The sequence below is a fragment of the Adiantum capillus-veneris genome, chromosome 30, assembly GCF_014529385.1.
Source record: "Adiantum capillus-veneris isolate H3 chromosome 30, ASM1452938v2, whole genome shotgun sequence".
NCBI lineage: Eukaryota > Viridiplantae > Streptophyta > Polypodiopsida > Polypodiales > Pteridaceae > Adiantum > Adiantum capillus-veneris.
Genome location: NC_140960.1, coordinates 33,490,868 through 33,511,362, shown reverse-complemented (window position 1 = coordinate 33,511,362; position 20,495 = coordinate 33,490,868). Strand labels below are relative to the sequence as shown.

At 43.5% G+C, this 20,495-nt stretch overlaps 1 protein-coding gene across 1 annotated transcript in view; it reads left to right on the top strand.

The window, feature by feature from the left end:
* Window positions 1-20,495, top strand: part of LOC147417774 (general transcription and DNA repair factor IIH subunit TFB1-1-like) — a 122,381-nt gene that overhangs the window by 82,494 nt on the left and 19,392 nt on the right. The window contains exons 13-17 of the mRNA XM_086506548.1: window positions 11,811-11,870; window positions 11,935-12,062; window positions 12,140-12,334; window positions 12,480-12,590; window positions 12,728-12,805. Of these exons, the coding sequence (XP_086362674.1) occupies window positions 11,811-11,870; window positions 11,935-12,062; window positions 12,140-12,334; window positions 12,480-12,590; window positions 12,728-12,805 (572 nt within the window). The remainder of the gene's footprint in view (window positions 1-11,810; window positions 11,871-11,934; window positions 12,063-12,139; window positions 12,335-12,479; window positions 12,591-12,727; window positions 12,806-20,495) is intronic.

Sequence of the window (20,495 nt, the reverse complement as noted above, 5' to 3'; positions counted from 1 at the left end):
ATTACTGTGACCTACAGAGTGTGTGAGTAGTGAGTGCAGGTTCAAGCTTTTGTAACAGGCTTGGGCTCCATAGGTCTAGAATTTGTCGCAACACGAGAGAGAATCACTTCAAATACTTCACAACTTTAGAATCACAGTTCAATTCGAGATGACCAGGTCCGGCGTAGTTCCGTGCCCAGAGGTATTGGCCCCAAAACCTGGCGCCCCTTTCGGTATTTCTTTATTTATTAAATCTTGAGCAAAGTACAAGTCCTGTCTTCGCTCTTAGACTCTGCGTCCAGATGCTCTGAGAAGTGAGTCCCTTAGGGCTCTTTTATTCTTACAAGGGATGCCAAAAGCAGAGCCCCAAACGCAATTAAACTCAAAAGCTTCAATTCCCAAAAGCAACTGGTCTTCAAAAACTGCCAAAAGTAGTCAGTGCATTTTGGGGAATTCTGTACTGCCATGCCACATCAGCACCCAACGTGAAACGCGGAAGTCCGTTCATTCTACCACATCAGCAACGTCCGTACAGTCAAAGCTTTTTGCGAAAAAACTGCACGTCTTCAGCCTGTCAGCGCCGTACTATTCTACCACGTCATCAGCCTGTCAGCGCTCTATTGTTTTGCCACGTCATCAGCCTGTCGGGCGGTTGAACATGCCACGCCACCACTTGTGACATACCCCCCTCTTGAAAGAATTGTAATCGTCCTCGATTACGCTTGCAAAACAAACAGAGGCCATAAACCATTTCAGTAGACACTGACTCTAAGTACCGACGCACTAGACACGACACATCTAGCACTTGTACAAAGATGACAGTCACATCACTGCACATGACATCACGGCACATCACATGACAAATCAATCACAAAAAAATTCATTCCAAATCTCAAACCATGACTGCCAGCAACATATTTAGTAACCGCATCTAGATCCTTCCCGGACCTCACTGATGTCGTATTAACTAATCCCGTTTTGCGATCATGTCTATAGAGATTTTTGACTCAAGTACTGTCATGTGCGAGTAATCATTTTCAGGGATCCCAAGTCGAAGTACTTCTCTCATAAAGTCATTCAGCATAATTCTGTCAGCCCATTAGTATCCCTGAAACCCAAAGGGCAATCAGTGACTTTATTCCATCCAAGTAATCTGTGACAAAGGAGTGGAGTAACTCCCCTCTTGTGCAATCCCGCCTGCACCAGATTCAACCTGCTGATTTGTGGGAACTCTAGGAATAGCCACTGCTAGACCAAAAGCGTCGAGGTAAAGTTCCAAATCTAAAGAGTATGTGCTAGGTCCTCCTCCTCCATTGATTTCGCATTCAATGCCAAATGGTTCTTATCTAGGAAGCATCGTTCACTTTACCTTTCTCTTTCCTATCTTGGAAAGTTGGTGTCTGTTCCGGAACGAGTATCTTCTCGCTCTTTTTCAATTCAAGTTCATCTGGGAGCTGTCACTGCTCCAAAGTCATCATCATCTCATTCTTTCTTTCTTTCGTTGTGTCTTTCTTTCTTCTTTTTTTTTTCTAAATCCTGTTATCTATTCGCAAATAGCAGGTTCTTCCATACCACATTGGTTTCATTCAGTATGCATGATACTTATCGCATTCATTCCCAATTGCATTCATCATCATCGACTTCACCTGTTATCTGCACACAACTAGCAAGTTCTTCTAGACAACATTAATCTCATATATAAATGAGATTTACCTTGGGAAATTCCTGTTTCAAAGTTCTTCATTCACACACTTAGTTCATACTGAACACAATGTTTCAATCATCTAGTCATCTCATCCGTCCCCAGAAGTCTTGATGCACCTAGGTCCCTGTGTAGCCATCTCATCCCGCATGAACTCTTGATGCGCTCACCACAATATCTAGTCATCTCATTCATATGGGAATCTTGATACACGAGAATCATTCAACATGCGTCATCATTCATTCATTCAAATTCATCATTCTTATCTCGAATTGAAAGGATATCCGATTCATTCCTGAGCTCTCGTCGCTCTCGATCTCACCATCTCATCCTTGATTTCACGTGCAAAGTAGGCAAGGAGATAGCTCACCTCGTTGCAAAAGAGTGGATGTCCAGCTCCATGCTTCCCAATCCATACAAAAGTGAGTTCCTTGGTTATCTATCACAAACAACCATGTTGTGAGTACATCGGTATCTCTTTCAATGTCCTTTCGAGTATCTGGGTCATCTTCTGGTCAACAATTTTGTTTCAGCTCTTCCTACGAGTAAAGCTTCCTCTTTTCTGCACTCGTCTGTCCTTTTAGCTTTCCACCCCGTCTTGAGAGGAGACTCAATGGCCTCATGCCATCTCGAGTGAATCTCATCAATCGGGTAAGTCTTAAGGTGTTTCGCAAATCTCGGGTCTCTAGAGTACTTCATCAATCTTTTCACACCCATGTCAACCTGCAGTGGACGCTTGTATTCTGCTCTGGCAAACTTCTCTACTAAAAAAAAAAAAGAAAACCCAAATCTTCATTCTTTTCTTCACTTCTCCCGGATTTCAACTTTTCTTTGGCTTCCCATTGAGAGGTGTTATCTCCATCAGATTCTTCACGAGAACCCATATGTAATCTGGGATTCTTAATGGCTTTATGCCCTGTAGGACAGAGCAATGAAGACGGGAGTACGCCCGATGCGCGATGAAGTAAGGGTTGGAGTGGCTAATAAGTCCGGAGTTGTCGGGGCACGAAGATTCTTCAGTAACAATTTCCAAAATTGTGCCCAAGTGCCTTGTTTGCTCTTTAATAGGACCGGTATGCTTTGAGAAAAGCACACGCCTGATACTCTGATACCACTGTAACAGGCTTGGGCTCCATAGGTCTAGAATTTGTCACGACACGAGAGAGAATCACTTTAAATACTTCACAACTTTAGAATCACAATTCAATTGACGACACAGTCCGGCGTAGTTCTGTGCTTAGAGGTATTGGCCCCAAAACCTAGCGCCCCTTTCGGTATTTCTTTATTTATTAAATCTTGAGCAAAGTACAACTTCTGTCGGGAACCTCTGCTCTCAGACTTTGCATCCAGATGCTCTGAGAAGTGAGGGCCTTAGGGCTCTTTTATTCTTACAAGGGATGCCAAAAGCAGAGCCCCAAACGCAATTAAACTCAAAAGCTTCAATTCCCAAAAGCACCCGATCTTCAAAAACTGCCAAAAGCAGTCAACGCTTTTTGGGGAATCCTGTACTGCCATGCCATATCAGTACCCAGTGTGAAACGGGAAATTTCGTTCATTCTACCACGTCAACAACGTCCGTACAGTCAACACTTTTTGCGAAAAAAGTGCCACGTCTTCAGTCTGTCACAATGCCGTACTATTTTGCCACGTCATCAGCGTGTCAGCGTCGTATTGTTTTGCCACGTCATCAGCCTGTGAGCGTCGTACTGTTCTGCCACGTCATCATCTTGCTAGGCGGTTGGACATGCCACGTCACCACTTTGTGACAGCTTTAATGGAAAGCTTGCCTGCTCCTTTCTCTCTTGTGTCGCGATGATTTTCTCTCATGTATCTCTCTCTCCCCTTTGCACATATGGTAATGCCCCTGTAGTTGGGCTTCTCAGTTGACTATGTACAGTTCTGGGGTTTTTATGCGCGTTTGCCAAGGCAAGAGCCTTTTGAACAGGAACCGGATTAGATAATTGCTAATCTATACACGGTTCCATCGCAAAAGATTGCGAATTTGGAGAGTTTTCTCGCGTGAGAACCCGTCCAAATTATAGGGGAACTGTCCCATTCCGTGTGGGAGCCCTTGGGACATGCGTAGACGTGTTCGTTTCGCTAAAAACAATTTAAAACAGATAATTACAGCCCGCTGTGTTTTTGTGCAAGTTTAGGGTTTCGCACCTGGAAACACTAGGGGAGCCTCAAGAAAGCCTTGGGATGCTTTTGACCTATAGGGGTTTTGGCGTCCTTATGTTACCGAAATCGGGTCAGAAACATGCAATTTCAGCCCTCGCCAGGTTTGGACAGCATTGTGAGACTTTGATCTATGTGTTCGGGTGGTCTATTTTCAATTGACTAAAGAAATACCGAAAGGGGTGCCAGTCTTTGGGGCCTACAGGGTGTCGATCTTCGTGTGCGCAGTGACATTCTAGTCGCTGGACGCATCTCTCTCTCTTTGTCTTTTCTTCCGAGTGCCCAAGAGAGAGGGGATAAGATTAGTTCTAAACGTGGCCAAGGAATTCTTAATTGGAGGGCTCAAGGTCAAAACAAGATATGAACTCAGAAAGTCCCTTTGATCTGGAACCAAGTTTTGAAAAGAACCAGGTTTTGAAAAAGGTTTGTCGATAGGCTTGAGAGTTGATAGTGACCCTTTATTGGAATGTTTCTATTTATAAGATCATGCTTAGTATGCCAGAAAGTCAAATTTGACAGGCAAAAGCAATCAAGATTGTTGCAGCCATTGCCGATCCCTGATAGGCCATTGGAAAGCATAGCGATGGACTTCATCTTTGATCTTCCAAGAACGCAAACAGGCAATGATGGGATTTGGACTATCATTTGTAGGTTAAGCATACCCATTTCATTCCTATTAGGAAGAAGATAAAGCCAGAACACATGGTCAAGATATTCATGAGCAATATCTTTGAGTATCACGGGATGTATCAGTCAATTGTCAATGACAGGGATCTGCTCAAATGTTACGTGTCAAAGCACAAGGCAACTTGGGAACACCGCCTCCCATTGGTTGAATATGCTTACAGTAACACTGCGCACACATCAACAGGCAAGGCATCATTTGAGATAGTCGAAGGAGGGAAGAAAGTCTCACCCATTGTGAAAACTAAGGCTGTGTAAAGTTAACAAGTAGTTGAATTAGTACTGCCCTCTATTGTGTACAGGCCGCTTTGTGAGACTTTGATCTACGTGTTTGGGTCGTCTATTTTCAATTGAATAAAGAAATACCAAAAGGGGCGCCAATCTTTGGGGCCTACAAGGTGTCGGTCTTCGTGTGCGCAGTGACATTCTAGTCATTGGACGCATCTCTCTCTCTCTTTTCTTCTTAGTGCTTTGTGTAAAGTTAACATGTAGTTGAATTAGTACCGCCCTCTACTGTGTACAAGCTGGTTATAGATTACATATTCCTGTTACTTAAATATGCTCATCATTTTACAATGAGCAACTAAGAATAGAGATCTCAATTTATCGTATTGAGTAGTCACTAGTGTGGGGGCATTGATAGTGTTAGACTTGTACAATGTGAGTTACTAGCTCAATGGCTTTGATGCTCTAATTTATGGCTTTAATTTCCAATGGGTTATGGCACTCTTTACCAAGCTCAAAGTGATATTAAGAGAAATGTGGTTGAACTGTTTGAAACTGCCTTGATAGAGAGCTCTTTCAACGAAAGCGGGTGTTCCTAAAGGCTATTAGACAGTTTTTTAATGACGGAGAAACCCATGCCGGTATGCGACATATGGCTGGTCTTGCAGAAGAAGAGTTTTCTGCCTGTATAGCGTATTTGAAGTTGTGCTACCATGAGTTAGAGTCAGAGGTATAATATGGGCTGCCGACAGCTGTACCCTGCTCTCATTGTTGTCCGATTAGCTTCAGGACCAGGGTTGCTCAGAGCTCTTGAGCTGAGCCTGCATTGTAAACGCTCTGAAATATTTGTGACATTGTGTTATGGACCACCTTCTTGAGCATACTAAATCCACTATTTTACTAGTGTGTGTAGTAGGCCGCTGCACACTGTTATGAGACAGAGAACAAGAACACAGTTCATATTGAAACAAAACTAAAATACAACATATTCACAAAATGTAGTTGTAACATTGTGATCAACTTGATCTCGCTGCTGCGTACTTCCCCCCCTCTCTTGCGCGCCTTGCTTCCGCGCCCCACCCCCCGGTCGCTTTTCTTTGAGACACGCACACTGGTTCTCTCTTCCTCGTCTCGCCTCGTTGGAGGTAGTGCTCGGGGAGCTCGGCTTCGTCTTCGACTCTCTCTCATGCGTAGATGCAACAGACATAGGTGGAGGCTCTTGCTCCGCCTCAAAGGGACTCAGATGAAGCCCCCTGGTTCGATCCCGCAGAGCTCACCATCCGACGTGCTCTCTCGTTGACGTAGCAAGCGAGCCTTGCAGCACAGGTGGAGCGCATTCAAGCCACCTCTGTCATTTGGAAGATTATTGGCACCCGGCCCAGTGGAGGCGAGGTGCGCGATCTCCTCCAGGTCCGAAGGTAGGAAAGATCATTGACGTATAGTTTCGCTGGCATGGCTTCTACCGAATCGAGTTTGAGAATCCCAAGATGGCGACCAAGGTCATTTCAATGAGCACGCTGTCCATCCGAGCAGTCAAGGCTCATTTTCGACTATGGCGCCATGGTTTTGACCCTGTTTCTGATGGTCTTGTCGAGGAAGCAGACTTGCTCATCTCGATTTGTTTCCTTGACTTGAGGAGAGAGTACCTCCTGCTGTTATCCAGGAGATTGGGACAGACCACGCGCATAGCAGATTCAGTCACTGCCAAGGCAGCATATATATCTACAATTTGTGTTTTGGCCCGGGATACCTTCACTCTCCTGAAGGTAGTCCTATTGCCTAGGGCTGAGTGGTGGAAGGTTCCACCAGAGCGTGGAGTATTCGGGACACCCGAACCATTGCTTCATATGTAGGCAAGCAGATGGGCCATCTTGAGAAGGCTTGTCCTCGCAAGAGAACCCGATCTGTGCCACAAACTCAGTCTACCAAGGTTGGCGAGGCACAATAGAGTGAGACTCAAGGTGCATCGGTTGGCACCTCTTCAGAGACCAGTGCCCAATCGGCTAATGGCTAGCAGCAGGTGCATAGTTGTCATTGACAAGGACATGCACGCCCAACAAACCCCCTGGTGTCCGACCTGCGACAGGCTAGCAACATTGGGTTCAATCCTTTAGAGTAGGATCTCCTAGAGGAGACTCCATCCACTTCAGCCTCGCCACGCTTAGCTCCCCTCTCCTCCTCTGCCCACCTATTCTACCACCCCGTCTTCACCTCCCCCTCCTCCACACCCTCCTCCCACCCCTCCCATGTCCCCGACTCAACCTACTGCTTCATCTCCTCGCCCGTCTCATACCCTGTCATCGGCTCAAGGGGTTGGGGAGAACGGTCGCTTCCAATTTCCAAACTTGCTTGCACACCTCCTTGTCAACCTCTCACCATCTCTTCCAATTTTCCAAGTACACATACACACCTAGACTATAACACACACACACACACACACACACACACACACACACACAAGCTTGATAATAGGAGAATGTAAGAGTGTAAGAGAGTGAAAGAGAAGATGCAGACATGATTGGTAGTACATAGCATAACACAATATAGCATAAGAGAGAGAGAAGGGAAAATTTAGGGCATTTACACAAGGAAGGCTTAAAGATTGCAGTCCCAAACTCCAGAGCACCTCTTGTGGAGTTTGGTATTTAATATTTGATATTACTTGTTGGTGCCAAAAATTGGAGGTCCCTCTTTTACACTTAGTTCCACTTTAGTTATGAGTGGAACACATCACTTATTGCATGACCCTCTTAGGGTGAGTTCTCACTATCCTACTTAGAAAGCAGCCATAGTGGCTTATTGAATAAAAGATCTAAAATACTCTACAAGAATAAAATGACCGAGAGGATTATTATTTGCTGGCGCCTCCTTCTCAACCCCCAGAATTCCAATTTACAAATCATCATGCACTCACCATTAGTAAAATCAAATAGACAGCACATAATTAACCATGATGCGAGCTATCCCAATTGCAGTTAACCACATGCAACAGGAGGGCACGACCGGGGATCCTCCTGTTGCATGTGGTTAACTGCAATTGATTTAGCTGGCTTAATGGTTAATTATGTGTTGTCTATTTGATTTTACTAATGGTGAATGCATAATGATTTGTAGATTGGAATTTTGGGAGTCGAGAAGGAGGCGCCGACAAATTATAATCCTCTCGGTCATTTCATTCTTACAGAGTATTTTAGATCTACAAATCATCATGCACTCACCATTACTAAAATCAAATAGACAGCACATGATTAACCATTAAGCCAGCTATATTGGGCGGCCTCCTGTTGCATGTGGTTAACTGCAATTGGGATAGCTCGCTCAATGGTTAATCATGTGCTGTCTATTTGATTTTACTAATGGTGAGTGCATGATGATTTGTAGATTGGAATTTTGGGAGTCGAGAAGGAGGCGCAGGCAAATAATAATCTCTCGGTCATTTTATTCTTGCCGAGTATTTTAGATCTACAAATCATCATACACTCACCATTGTAAAATCAAATAGATAGCACATAATTAACCATTAAGCCAGCTATCCCAATTGCACTTAACCACATGCAACAGGAGGGTGCCCAATCTCGTAACACATATAGACAGCGAGCGGCAATCTCATGCTTCGCATCCCAAATAGGATTGTGTTGGATATAGAGCTCAATTATTAGCAGGTCGTGGCGCTTTGGGCAGCGAGTTTGGACACACCAAGTGACCTTGCTGCTCGAGTGGCCACTAGCCTTGTGGAGCTTAGTCTTCCTCGAGGAGTCAGCAATCCGCTTGGCTACAGCTCGAGAGGAGGAGAAGCGGCTCCGGCAAGACATTGCTTCTTTATAGCGGATGCCCTTGGATGGAGGATGAGATGCATCAGGCTGGGCAAGAGCTCATTGTGATCGGGTAGCAGCGCCACAAGTTTGCCTTCCACCGTTAGGCATCGTAGAGGACCTGGGTGGGTGACAAAGTCATGCGTGCAATTGCTACTGATTTTTACCGTGAGTTACTTTCAGCAGAGCTGCAGTTAGAGCGCAAGGATGCATGTAGAGAGCAGGTGTGGGCACAAATTGCCTTGCTTAATCATTGAGGAGATGCGCTAGAGGTTGGAGAACCCACCCCAGCCAAAGGAGCTCTAAGAGGCTCTCATAGCACTTCCCTATGATAGCTGCCTAAGGGAGGATGGTTTGACTCCAGGTTTCTTCTTGGAGTATTGGGAGTTTCTTGATCAAGACCTATGTAGTGCATACTGGCACATTTTGCACAGTGGGGAGATGTCTGATAGCATGAGTGAGGGCTTGATTTTCTCATCTCCAAGGAGGGTGGCTCTTTGGATGAGATTCGGTAGTAGTAACCTATCACTGTTCTCAACTCGGTCTACAAATTCTAGCAAAGGCTCTAAGTTTGAGAATTCAAACGCTACTTCAGAGAATCGTACTCGAGACATAGATGGGTTTTGTCAAGGAGTGTAGCATTCTTGACAATATTTTCACCTTCTGGGAGGCGATTGCTCTCGCTTCCCTTTGAGGAGAGGATGTTGTGGTTCTCCTTCTCGCTTTGAGAAGGCCTATGACAGAGTTGACAGGGGCTTCCTTGATGGCACTATGCACCGAATGGGCTTTTCAGATGCTTGGATTAGAGGGGTGTCTTGCCCCGTTCTTGTTTCTATTCTATGTTGGGGCGATGAGTAGATTATTGACTTCACAGGAGGTTGGCTTGCATGGATTACAGTTATCTAGTCAAGGGGATGAGCTTTTGGATGCTGAGTTTGATCATGACTCAGACCCATATTTCCGGAGGGCCAGGGCCCAGGAGGCCAATTTTCATAGGTGTGAGCAGCCTCTTGAGGTGTTCTGTCGTGCGTCGGGAGTGTTGATTAGCTAGCAAAAGATAGTGGCATTCTGAGTTGGTGGTGCTCCCACGCCCAATGGGTTGCCTGGAGAGGGCTGTAGGTGGATCCCCCCAGGGACACCAGTTCGATACTTGGGTTGTCAGGCTCGTTTGGATTTGTCACGAGAGTAGGAGATTGCTCCTCTCCTATCCATATAGAGGAAACTACTACACTGGAGCTCAACACGACTCTCACTTACAGGAAGAGTTGTAATGACCAACTAGGTGCTTTTGGCTACTATGTGGTACATCACGTCTTGCTGGATTTTCGCAAGTTCTTGCATCAGCTGGTTGGAGAGTTTGATCAGGAACTTTTTGTGGTCAAGGCAAGACACACAATCCGCTCGGACCAAAGTTCCCTGGTAGGTCATTACTCTACATTGTTCTCAGGGGGTGTTGGGGATCATCAACCCAACACGGCGGAGTAGAGCTCTCTTTGAAAAGCGCATTATCAGAGGTCTCCTTCCAGGGGAGGAGCCTTGGAAGGAGTTGTTGCTTCACTAGATTCGTGCCGAGGTTCCATAGGCAGATGACTCATTGAGCCCTTCCACTTGCTGGATTTTTCAGAGATGCGCAGAGTGGGCCTGAGCAGGAGATGGGAGGATCGTTTTTCTTTGAGCTTGCTTCGGTCTTGGGAGCAGTTGCAGAGTGGCCTTGAGCAACACCGGCCCACATGCATTGAGGAGCGCTTGAGGTAGCCACTTACATGGAACCCTTTCATCAACACACAACGAGGTCACATGGCTAGTACCGGACCTCATGTCTCTTGGGGTCCCATGGCAGAGGCTCCAACCTGCACTCTGGGTTACTGGCTGCAATTTACAGCACTGCGAGACATGAGGGGGGTGATGTTAGGATATTGTAGAGGCTATACCAGCAGAGTGGCACACCCCTCTTGAGACGGAGGCCTCTGATGGATGGGGGCTTTCGCTCAGTTGGAGGTACTCATTGCAATTCGAGCTTGCTCAGACATAGGGTTTGCATGTTCTCTGAGGTTCAGAGGAGAGGGCCGCTTCCACAGAGTCACTACTGAGGTACCAAAGGTGAGTGCTGCTTTCAATGGATCGGAGTTGTGGGCATCAGTGGGAGGACTTATGTGATAGACCTAGACCTATCAGCTCTTGAGTCAGGACATTGGCGGTTATGGGCTTGGGAGAGCCGCCTCCTAGTGCAAGTGCAGTGGGACCCAGCGGAATGGTTTGGCGGGATCCTTTTACTCCAGCCGATCACCTGGGACTCCTTTTTTCCAGTACACAGCACGGCTGGGACGTCACATACTAACGGCGTGGAGAGACGCTGGTCCTGCTGCAGCGGACCATTGGCAAGAGGAGGGTCTCATGACTGAGTTCTTGGCAGATTTTTGGGGGTGCTTGTGGGACTGCAGATAGCTGAGGAGAGTCACTATGTTCCAGTCGCTAGTTGCTCATCGAGCTACTACAGCTGGCAGTTTTCTGGTGCATAGTGGTTACTTTGCCATATGCGCTTTTTTAACAGCTAGCTGTTGTTGGGAGCTCCTCTGCAGTCTTAACACTTTGGTTCATCTAGAGAGCCCAATGCTTCCTCATCTTCGAGGCTCGACCTGTCCCACTGGCGGAGATTGTACGTGGCATCTGGCTGGAGCTGATCCATACACTCAGGGGACAGTTTGAGAGGCTTCAAGGCAGCTCCGAGCGCATGCGGGAGTGCCACGAGGCCTTCTTGTGACTTTGGCGACCAGGGCCCTTCTTCACCATAGCTCATGGCAGTGCCACCCACCAGTGTAATCATTTCCTCCTCTGATATCTTGATTTAGCCATCATTGTACATATCTTGTTTCTTCACTGGGAGAGTCTATCCACATTTTGATGTGGCCCTCTCTAGTAGGGGCGGTTTGTAGCCCATGGGCAGGTTTTTTAACTAATGGAACGATCTTTTTCTTGAAAAAAAAAAACATCGTGCTCAATTATGAACTCAAGGGAGGGAGATTGAGCAGGTGTACTCGCTCGTGCACTTAATAAAGGGTTCTTTAATTTTTATGGCCTGTTTTTCCTGACTGAAGTTGCTTTTATTTTTTGGCAAATGGTATTGTTCAAATTTCTGCTAAGCAAAATGAACGTGTACAGTTTCAATTTTATATTCTACTAGAGTTAAAGTACTATCCTACATGAAATTCATGTTTTTAGCACTTCTGCAGACGTGGAAGGCTTGCGTGACACAATGACAGTTGCGAATGCCCTCCTTAGTGCAAAAGAAGGTACCGATGGTGTGATTACCATGTACTCCAGTGAAGTTGCAGCAATTTCACCATTCTTCTGTAGTTGAAGCAGCTCCAAAAGAAGACGAAACCACCCAAGAACAGCGGCGTTTGGAGAGAGTGCACGAAATGACCAAGGTTGATGACCTAGAGAAATCTGAGTCCCCACCTTTTGTCCCTCTTTGCATTCAGGTGCTATTTCATTTTGTCCTATGCAGTCAATCATTCAAAGGTAGGCCACACTGTTTAAGCTAAGGTTTCTCCTGCAGGATCCCAGAAGTTACTTCGATTCACAGCGCCCTAATGCTGAAGTATTAGGATCTCTTAGTTCAGGCCCAACTGGAAAACTAGCATCCACACCTTTGAACCCTCGAGAGGTTCTCTCTGTTTTCAGACGGCAGCTGACGGAGCTAAAAGCAGCCTCTGTGACAGGGAGTGTGGTTGTCCCTGAGGTGGCAACAAAAGTACGTTCACATATTAACTTGTTTGGCTTCTGATGGCTCATTTAGTTTAGACCATGTCATAATGTGCAGAACTTTGGTTGTTCTTAGAATCCTATTAGCTGTAGATTCAACTCATGTAATATGCTGAACGAGAAAGCTCTTGCAGGTTCTGCATGAACTCACGCACTATATCTCAAATCGCAAGTTTCAAGTCGGAAAACATGCTGGAAATTTTCTTGACGCTCTCCCACGAACTACAAAAGAAGAACTACTTCAGGTCTTAAAAATAGTATCTTAACTATTCTGTTGCTGGTTGCTTGCTGGGCAATTTTTGCAGGATAAAATCTTCACCATCCCTTCTAGTTAAACAGCTTGTAGAGGAAGTGCTTATGTCTGGTGTTTCCTTGCTAGCAGCTATCAGCTACTAGCCATGAACTACTACGGCATTTTTGGGCAGCTTTTCCACTTACATCCAACACCCTTCGAGACAAGGCAATGATTTTAAAGTCTCTTTAAGCTACATTTCTTTTGCTTTGTTGCAGTCTTGATGTTCTTGATGTACCCATTTTGAAGCTCTTGTGTAACCTCTTCTATCTTTTTGAAAATGAACAGCACTGTTACATACACGTGCGCACGTGCACATGCGTGCATGCGTCAACACCTCTTATAAGCACAATTGGCATAGGTGGTCCTTGTGCAATGTAGATCACAGGTTCTATTCCTTTGTGCAATGTAGATCACAGGTTCTAGTCCTTTGTACAACAAGTTGCCTTAAATTTTTCTTGAATGTGTCCCAACACCTACAACATCCTTCATACTGAAGTTTGAAGGCAAACAATACAACCAAGAGGTCTATTTTCTTTCAGAGGGAAAATATATTAGATATAACCCATAGTGGGAAAACCACATGTAGCAGCCTCTCTAGAGACATACACTAAGAGGCTCATTTTGGTAGTCTACTAGGTCCGTGAGTCCCCTTTTGTAGGTATTTCAACTCTCATGCTCGGAAATTGCAACCGCAACAAAAAGAGAACAAACCTAGCTCTACATGGCAAGGGAACATGGCTAAGAAAAGTCATAGATTCGTCAAGGTCCTAGTCATCTAAGAGCAAGATAAACAGTCCACCCAAGGAACCAGACGCTTTTTTCCCCCTGCTTAACACTAGTTCGGTACCAAAACATGAGACTAAAGTGTCCTTTTTTTACAAATTCAGATTAAATGCTACTTGCATTCGACAATATATTTAAGAAAATCCTTTTGATTTTAAATATGTCAGCTATAGGGTCTTTTAAAAATATAACCTTGCATTTTAGAAGCTATCATATCAAGAACTATTCTCATCAAGTGGACCCCCGTAAGATTGTGATTCATGCTTTGAAGAAATCAACTTCATAAACCCAGAAAAAATTTGAAGAGACCTTGTAGAAAATTGTCCCCGACTTTTCTACAATTGTGCTATAGAGAATTGCAAATTTCATGTGCAAAAAATTTACTTGAGAGTATATAAAATAATGTGAAGTTCTACGTTGATATGGCCATTTCAAGCATATCATTGTATACAAAGAAAAATATGTTTTTGAGAGTTTTTGAAATTGATACATTGCTTACCCTCTCCATTGAGGACTCAAGATGGCAAGTAGAAGTGCTTTGGTAAGCAACAATTTTTGGATCATTTCAAATATTCAAAACTGCAGATGAGAGAACTTTGAAATATAATTCTTGAAACATAAGCATTCAAAACCTTAAGTAATTTCAAATTTCCAAGTAGATCAACTAATTGTGTCAGAATACGTGGTACAGACACAATTGGGGTACCTAAAACCTTCGTTTCAATGTTATTGTGGAGGACTCAAGATTTTCAAAAGATTTTGCACAATAAAATATTCAAGATAGGGTTCAAGCAATTAGATTTAACTAATATGTACTTTCTTGGTTTCAACATATAAAGTCATTTGAATTTGTCAAATTGCACTCCACTTTCATGAGAGGACCTTTGGAAGGTCAAAATATGCTCTTAATCAACACGTGCTCAAGTATGCAATTATATCTATAACTTGCAAGTGAGTTGGAAACTAGTCCTTGAAGGGTATTACATTGTTTTGTAACATTAAGTACTGACACTTGGCTTTTACAAACATAAAAAAGGTCATCTTTACAAAAATATATAAGCATTTTATGATTTTTTTGGCAAAATTTACTAGAATTTACGACTTAGAGCTTACCATAATTCTCTCCATAGGGCTTGCATTTTGACATAGAGGAAACTCCAATCTTTTTCTTTCCCTCATGACCAACCTATGGTAGAAGCAAGGTGTAAAGAACGTGTTTCTAGCTTGATAAATAAATTGTCGAAACTTTGTAGGAAAACAAGACACTTCAGTGTCTTAGAACACTTGAATGTCCAATTATAGAACTAGTGTAAAGACCAACCTTGTCTTAGACTCTAAATACATACCATCTAACTCGTGAAAAATTACCCAACTCCACCTATTCTACGGATGGTGCTTTCGAGCACCCATCCATCTACCTATTTTCCACCCACTCGCACCACCAGTAGCTTTGTTTTCTTATTAGCCTACCTGGCTGTGTGACATAAACAAACAGGTTCGTTAATTAGGTAATTTCACGAGCTCGTTAAAACAACTTTTTGAATGCAGCGAAAGAATAATATGCCTTCAATAAAGCATAATTACGAGTCTTTATACATGAACTGGCCTCAGTCAAAGTGGCTACAAATTGTTCAATCATTGTGTCGAACAACAATCTCCACATCTAGAATTACAGACTCCCAACCAAAACCTGCTAGACCTCATGGACCAGTACTTTGTGACGGGATTTAGGGTTAGGGATCTTGCATCGAGGTCATAAACGCAATTGATCATTGTGTTCGTTTGACCAATCATAGACTCTCTCTCTCAAAAGGTGGTCCATGCAAATCCGTTTGCTAGAGCCAGAATCTGCTAAGTTGCGAGAGCTTGAATTTCTCTCTAGAATCTACTGATTTTCTCTCTAAACTTGAACTTATGATTTTCTCTATAGTGCAGATTTTATCTCTCTAGAATTGGACAAAATTCTCTTTCTAAAAATTTTCTCTCCCTTTAGAGTGGATTTCATGAAAAAAGCAAATTTTCTTTGTTAAAGTATAAATAAAAGCTGGCACCCCCAATCAGCTGATATTTTTATGATAAAGAAAGGGTGTCCCTAAAATTTTCTAGGATGATTTTCTAAAAAGAGGGAGAAGGCCCAAGGGACCAGAATCTGGGACGCCCTGCTTTTCTGGCAGTCCCCTATTCTCGTTGCTTCTAGTGGATGTAAAAGCACCCCCCCTCGCTCCCTCTTCCCTTGCACACACTGACACAGGATACTCGCAAACAAATTCTTACCACGTGATAGTGGTAGTTTAGGGCCACCAACTATATATAGGGGCATCTTGTTCCGACATCTTCTCTCTCTCATTTGGTCTCATAGGTCATTTTGGCCTTTTAAAGTCGTTAATATAACATTTCATCTCTCTCTCTCTCTCTCTCTCTCTCTCTCTCTCTCTCTCTCTCTATATATATATATATATATATATATATATATATATATATATATATATATATATATATATATATATATATATATATATATATATATATGTTTGTTTTTTTCAATTCAAGTATTCAAGTTGTCCTAAACCATAGGAGTAGTAGTTATAGCTTGTTCACATGCACATAGGGTATGATGTGCACGTGACATCCCCTCCCTTTTAAGGTGAGGGGATGGTACCGAGCTGCATGGCTTCTTTGCAGTCCCCCAATAATTGTGGGTAATTTGTGAACAAATCATCATTGACCCATATTGCTTCATGGATTCCGTGATCCTTGAACCTCAAAAATTAACTTAGTATTATCAAAGAGTGCTTGCCAAAAATAAACTTAACATCTCTATTTGAACCAAACAACGTTTGTCACAAAATGATGACGTGGCAACACTACCCGGACGCAGACAATTGATGACGTGGCAGTTGTACGACAAACCCACGATTTACGCTGACAACAGTATGGAAATCCCAGAAAATGCGCTGACATGTTGACGTGGCAAGCATTATGGATTTTCGCGTGTTGCACTGACAGGTGCTGACGTGGCATATTGTACGGAATTCCGCAAATTACGCTGACTGCTTTTTGGTAGTTTTTGGGCCTGAAAGCTTTTGGGACAATTTGCTTGTTTTCAGGGCTTTGCTTTTAGGGCATCCCATGTAAGAATAAATAAGCCCTAAGGGCCTCACCCTTCAGGGCACTTGGACGCTAAGTCTGAGAGCAGAGGTCCCTTGGGAGTTGTACTTTGCGATGATTAATGAAAAAGAAATACCGAAAGAGGCGCTAGACTTTGGGGTCAATACCTCTGGGCACGGAACTATGCCAGGCTCTCTCTCTCTCTCTCTCTCTCTCTCAAAGTTCAGTGATGTTGAAGTTTTTGTTCATGTGTTGCTATTGATTTCACGCTTGGAGTGTCCAAGCCTGTTACAACTTTGGCAAACCACAAAGGGGATACCAATGATTAATGAACAAACATGTTACATCTCGTGTTGGGACTATGGCCTTCCAAGGAATGAGCATGCAAAACTGACTGAAGTGGTCTACAATGGTTAAATGTTGTGTATTCCTTGAATGCAAACTAGGTGGAAGATTAGTCACAAAATCCATGGAAATGTCTTGAAATGGTTGTTTGAGATAGGCAGCGACGTATCTAAACACATCTTTTTCCATTTTAGGCCAATAAAGGAATCCTACGAAGTGGTATTCATGGCCTACCCATGAGTGCATATGTGCATCGTGCATTTTGGCTTCTCTAATAGAAGGTAACACGCAAAGACGATGAAAATACAAGAGACCATCATGACTGAGATAGTTGTCGGGCCCTACGGCAGCAAGAGCCTGCAACCATTGCTTACCAAACTCGGAATTTGTATGGTGATTTTTCATGCTATCAAAAGATACTCCATTTAGGGAGACTGTGGACCTTGACTCAAGAGCCAAGATCTATTCTTTGCGACTTAACACATCTGCAACTTGGTTATTTACTTGGAACATATTCAATCAAGCTCCAAATTGCTCAAAAAACTACAACCATCTAGCTTGACGGTCACTCCAATGTACGCTAGGCATAGAGTATAGCCGCTTGAGAGCTTGATTATTAGAACAATTAAATCTCTACCATACAAAAAATGCTTCCAATGTTGTAAGAAATGAATGATAGAGAGAAGTTCCTTATCGTACATTGAGTAATTTTTTTTGCACTGTTTAACTTCTATTAAGAAATGCAATTGGACAGTGTGCCTTAACCCCTTCTAAAACATGACTAACTAGTAGCAAAGAAGGAATGCTCTGCTCACCGCCACGAATGACCATGGGAGAGGCACCCTCGTGAGAGAGAGTGAGCGTATTTTTTTCCAATTAACTAGTGGATCAAGCTCACAAAACCAATTATGTCGTAAATCATATTACATGTAGCTACAGAAGACGCAACAAACTTGCAACAAAAATATATGTTTTGAAGGGAGACTTGCACATTAGGACATTCATGGATGATTGAAGAGTTCATGCCAAGAAGGAATCGTGAAACCGCAATGGCAGTTGCTCGAATAGATTCTAAGCTCACCCTCTTCACAAGGGAATCACTAATCACACAAACAATATCACAATGCGTTGACTGTTTACATGACCATAACATTTCACTAGAGATTCATCAAGATCATTAGAAACTTGGGGTGCCTATTTTGCTCATGCATGACACTAACAGAAGATGTGGGTTGTTTGGGTTCTTTCTTAGATGATTCCTCAAGACAATTTCTTTTCATTTGACCTTTCGTGTGACACTTAAAACATTGTCTGTCACAAATTGGTGACGTGTCAAGCCACTGAAGATCAGAGCCGACTTGCAAATTCCGGCCAAGGGGCCTAAACCCTCAGAAGCAGAAACGGTAGAAGAAGATGACATGGCAAACTGTATGGAATCCCGTGTTTCATGCTTACTTCTGACGTAGCAGACTGTACGGAATTGCGCGTTTCACGCTAATTGCTGACGTGGCAGATTGTACGGAATCCCACGTTTCACGCTAATTGCTGATGTGGCAGACTATACGGATTTCTGTTATTTGTGCTGACTGGTGTTGGCGTGGCAGTGTATGGATTTCCATAATTTGCGCTGGTAGCTTTTGGACAAGATGCTTTTGTACTAGATGCTTTTGAGTTTAATTTTTTTTTCATGTAAACTGCTTTTGGGCCTAGGGCCTTAAAATATGAGGCCATGGGCTCATTCTTGAGCGTGCTTCTGGACGAAGGTGCAGAGGATGGAGTATCGGCTTGTACTCAGTTGTTGAAATATAAAGAAATAGCGAAAGGGGTGTCAAGGTTTGGGGCCAATACTCTGTGGGGTGGAATTCCGCCACTCCGTGTCGCGTGTGCTCTCTCTCTTTCAGTTTCAATAGTTATTGAAGTGCTAAAAGTCTGTTCAATCTGTTCTTTTCTATTGGCACGTGGTGCCCATCTTGTGACATTGTCCTTCTTTTCCATACGCGGTTTGTTCTTCAAGACTTAACCATCCCTGTAGCACATTTTTCACGAGGGGTTAACACAAGGGTTTCTTGAGTTTTAGCCTTTCCACTTGTTCTCCTTAGGCTTACCTTTGTTGTGCTTCATTTCTTGCTCTAGTGCAATCATGACAGCGTCATTGTAGTCAATAAGGCGGAAGACCACGTCATATTTGATGTACTCTTCCAAACCAAAGAGGAAAGCCTCCTTGCAATCCTTGTCTTACTTATGCAATTGAACACTAATCTGCAAGATATGGTTATGAAAATACATAATGTCACAAACGGGAGCGCACACAAATAATCAACAAGTTGAAAATAAATAGACTTTTAACTAAAAAGTGATGAGGGAGAAGATCGACACATTATTGGGACCAGAAGATGGGCTGGTCCCCCTTCTTAAAGAGAATCTTTGTTAGGGAGAATCTTTTTACAAGCACAAGAACTGGAGTAACCCCTCCGTTCTACATCTCAAACTCGATGGTCGTTTCCTTCACGAGCGGGAAACTCCTAGAGACAAGCTCTCAATTCCGTCTGCACACGGAGTGTGAAACTCCGCAGACTATTCCTAATTCCGTTCCCGGAATCCTTGAACGTAAGCCGAGGCCTCCTTCCTCCTCCTCCTTGATTGAGTACCTACAAAAGGACGAACACGAAACAACAACTTGTAGAGCGTATTCACAATTGGTACCTGTCGCGCCAAGTGCGAAAAAGCGACCTCCGCATGTTGACTTCGCACGATCACTTGCAGGTTGTCGGTGGTAGGGTTTCCAAGAGCTAGTGCTAGTAAAATCTAGGAGACAGAGAGAGAACGTTGGCTGAATTTATAGACTCCGGAGCCAGCAGGGGGGTGGGGAGTCGGCAACAATAGCAATCAGTAGAGGGAGTGTTAGAGGAGAGAAGAAATTGGCAGTAGAGTTGCAAGAGAGAGAGAGAGCACGTAAAATTACAGCCCAATTGTTAGCGTTGTTTTTTTTTAAAGAATAGGCCTTGCTTTATTTTTATAAGTGGGTGGTCGGTCATCTTTTAAAAATGTGTGAACTTGTTTAAAAACTCAATAAAACTCGGTGAGCTGGAAACCGATGCCACACAACACTTTCGAGGCATCCTTGGATGCAAGTCTCAGGCACAGATGCAACACAGACACAGATTCCTCACGGGAAAGCATTTGCTTTTCTTGGAAAGCACTTGAAAATGTTCCCCTTGTTAGAAAAAGCTTCTAAGAACCCATCTTTATTCTTCTGCCTACGCCTTTACGCATATTCCTTTTTCCAGCTCAAATTTCCTCCCAAACCAATGGAATATTCCCTTTTCGATTCTCTTGTCACACATCATGTGACGCATCCAGAATATCCACTTCTCGGTCTCTCCCACCACTGAACTAATGGTACAACCCCTTTGCGATGCTTAATGTCACCCATTGTATGACACAATAGAGTTGTCCGTTCCTGATGGCTGTTATCAATTTCAGTAGATCTACAGTTCCTAACTTACAATTCAAGTGTACACATTCAAACATCCTAATTTCAATAAATAGAAATTACTCTGGAAAATAAGAGAATAGTCCATTTAGCAACACAAAACAAAACAGGAGTCCCATTCTGCTT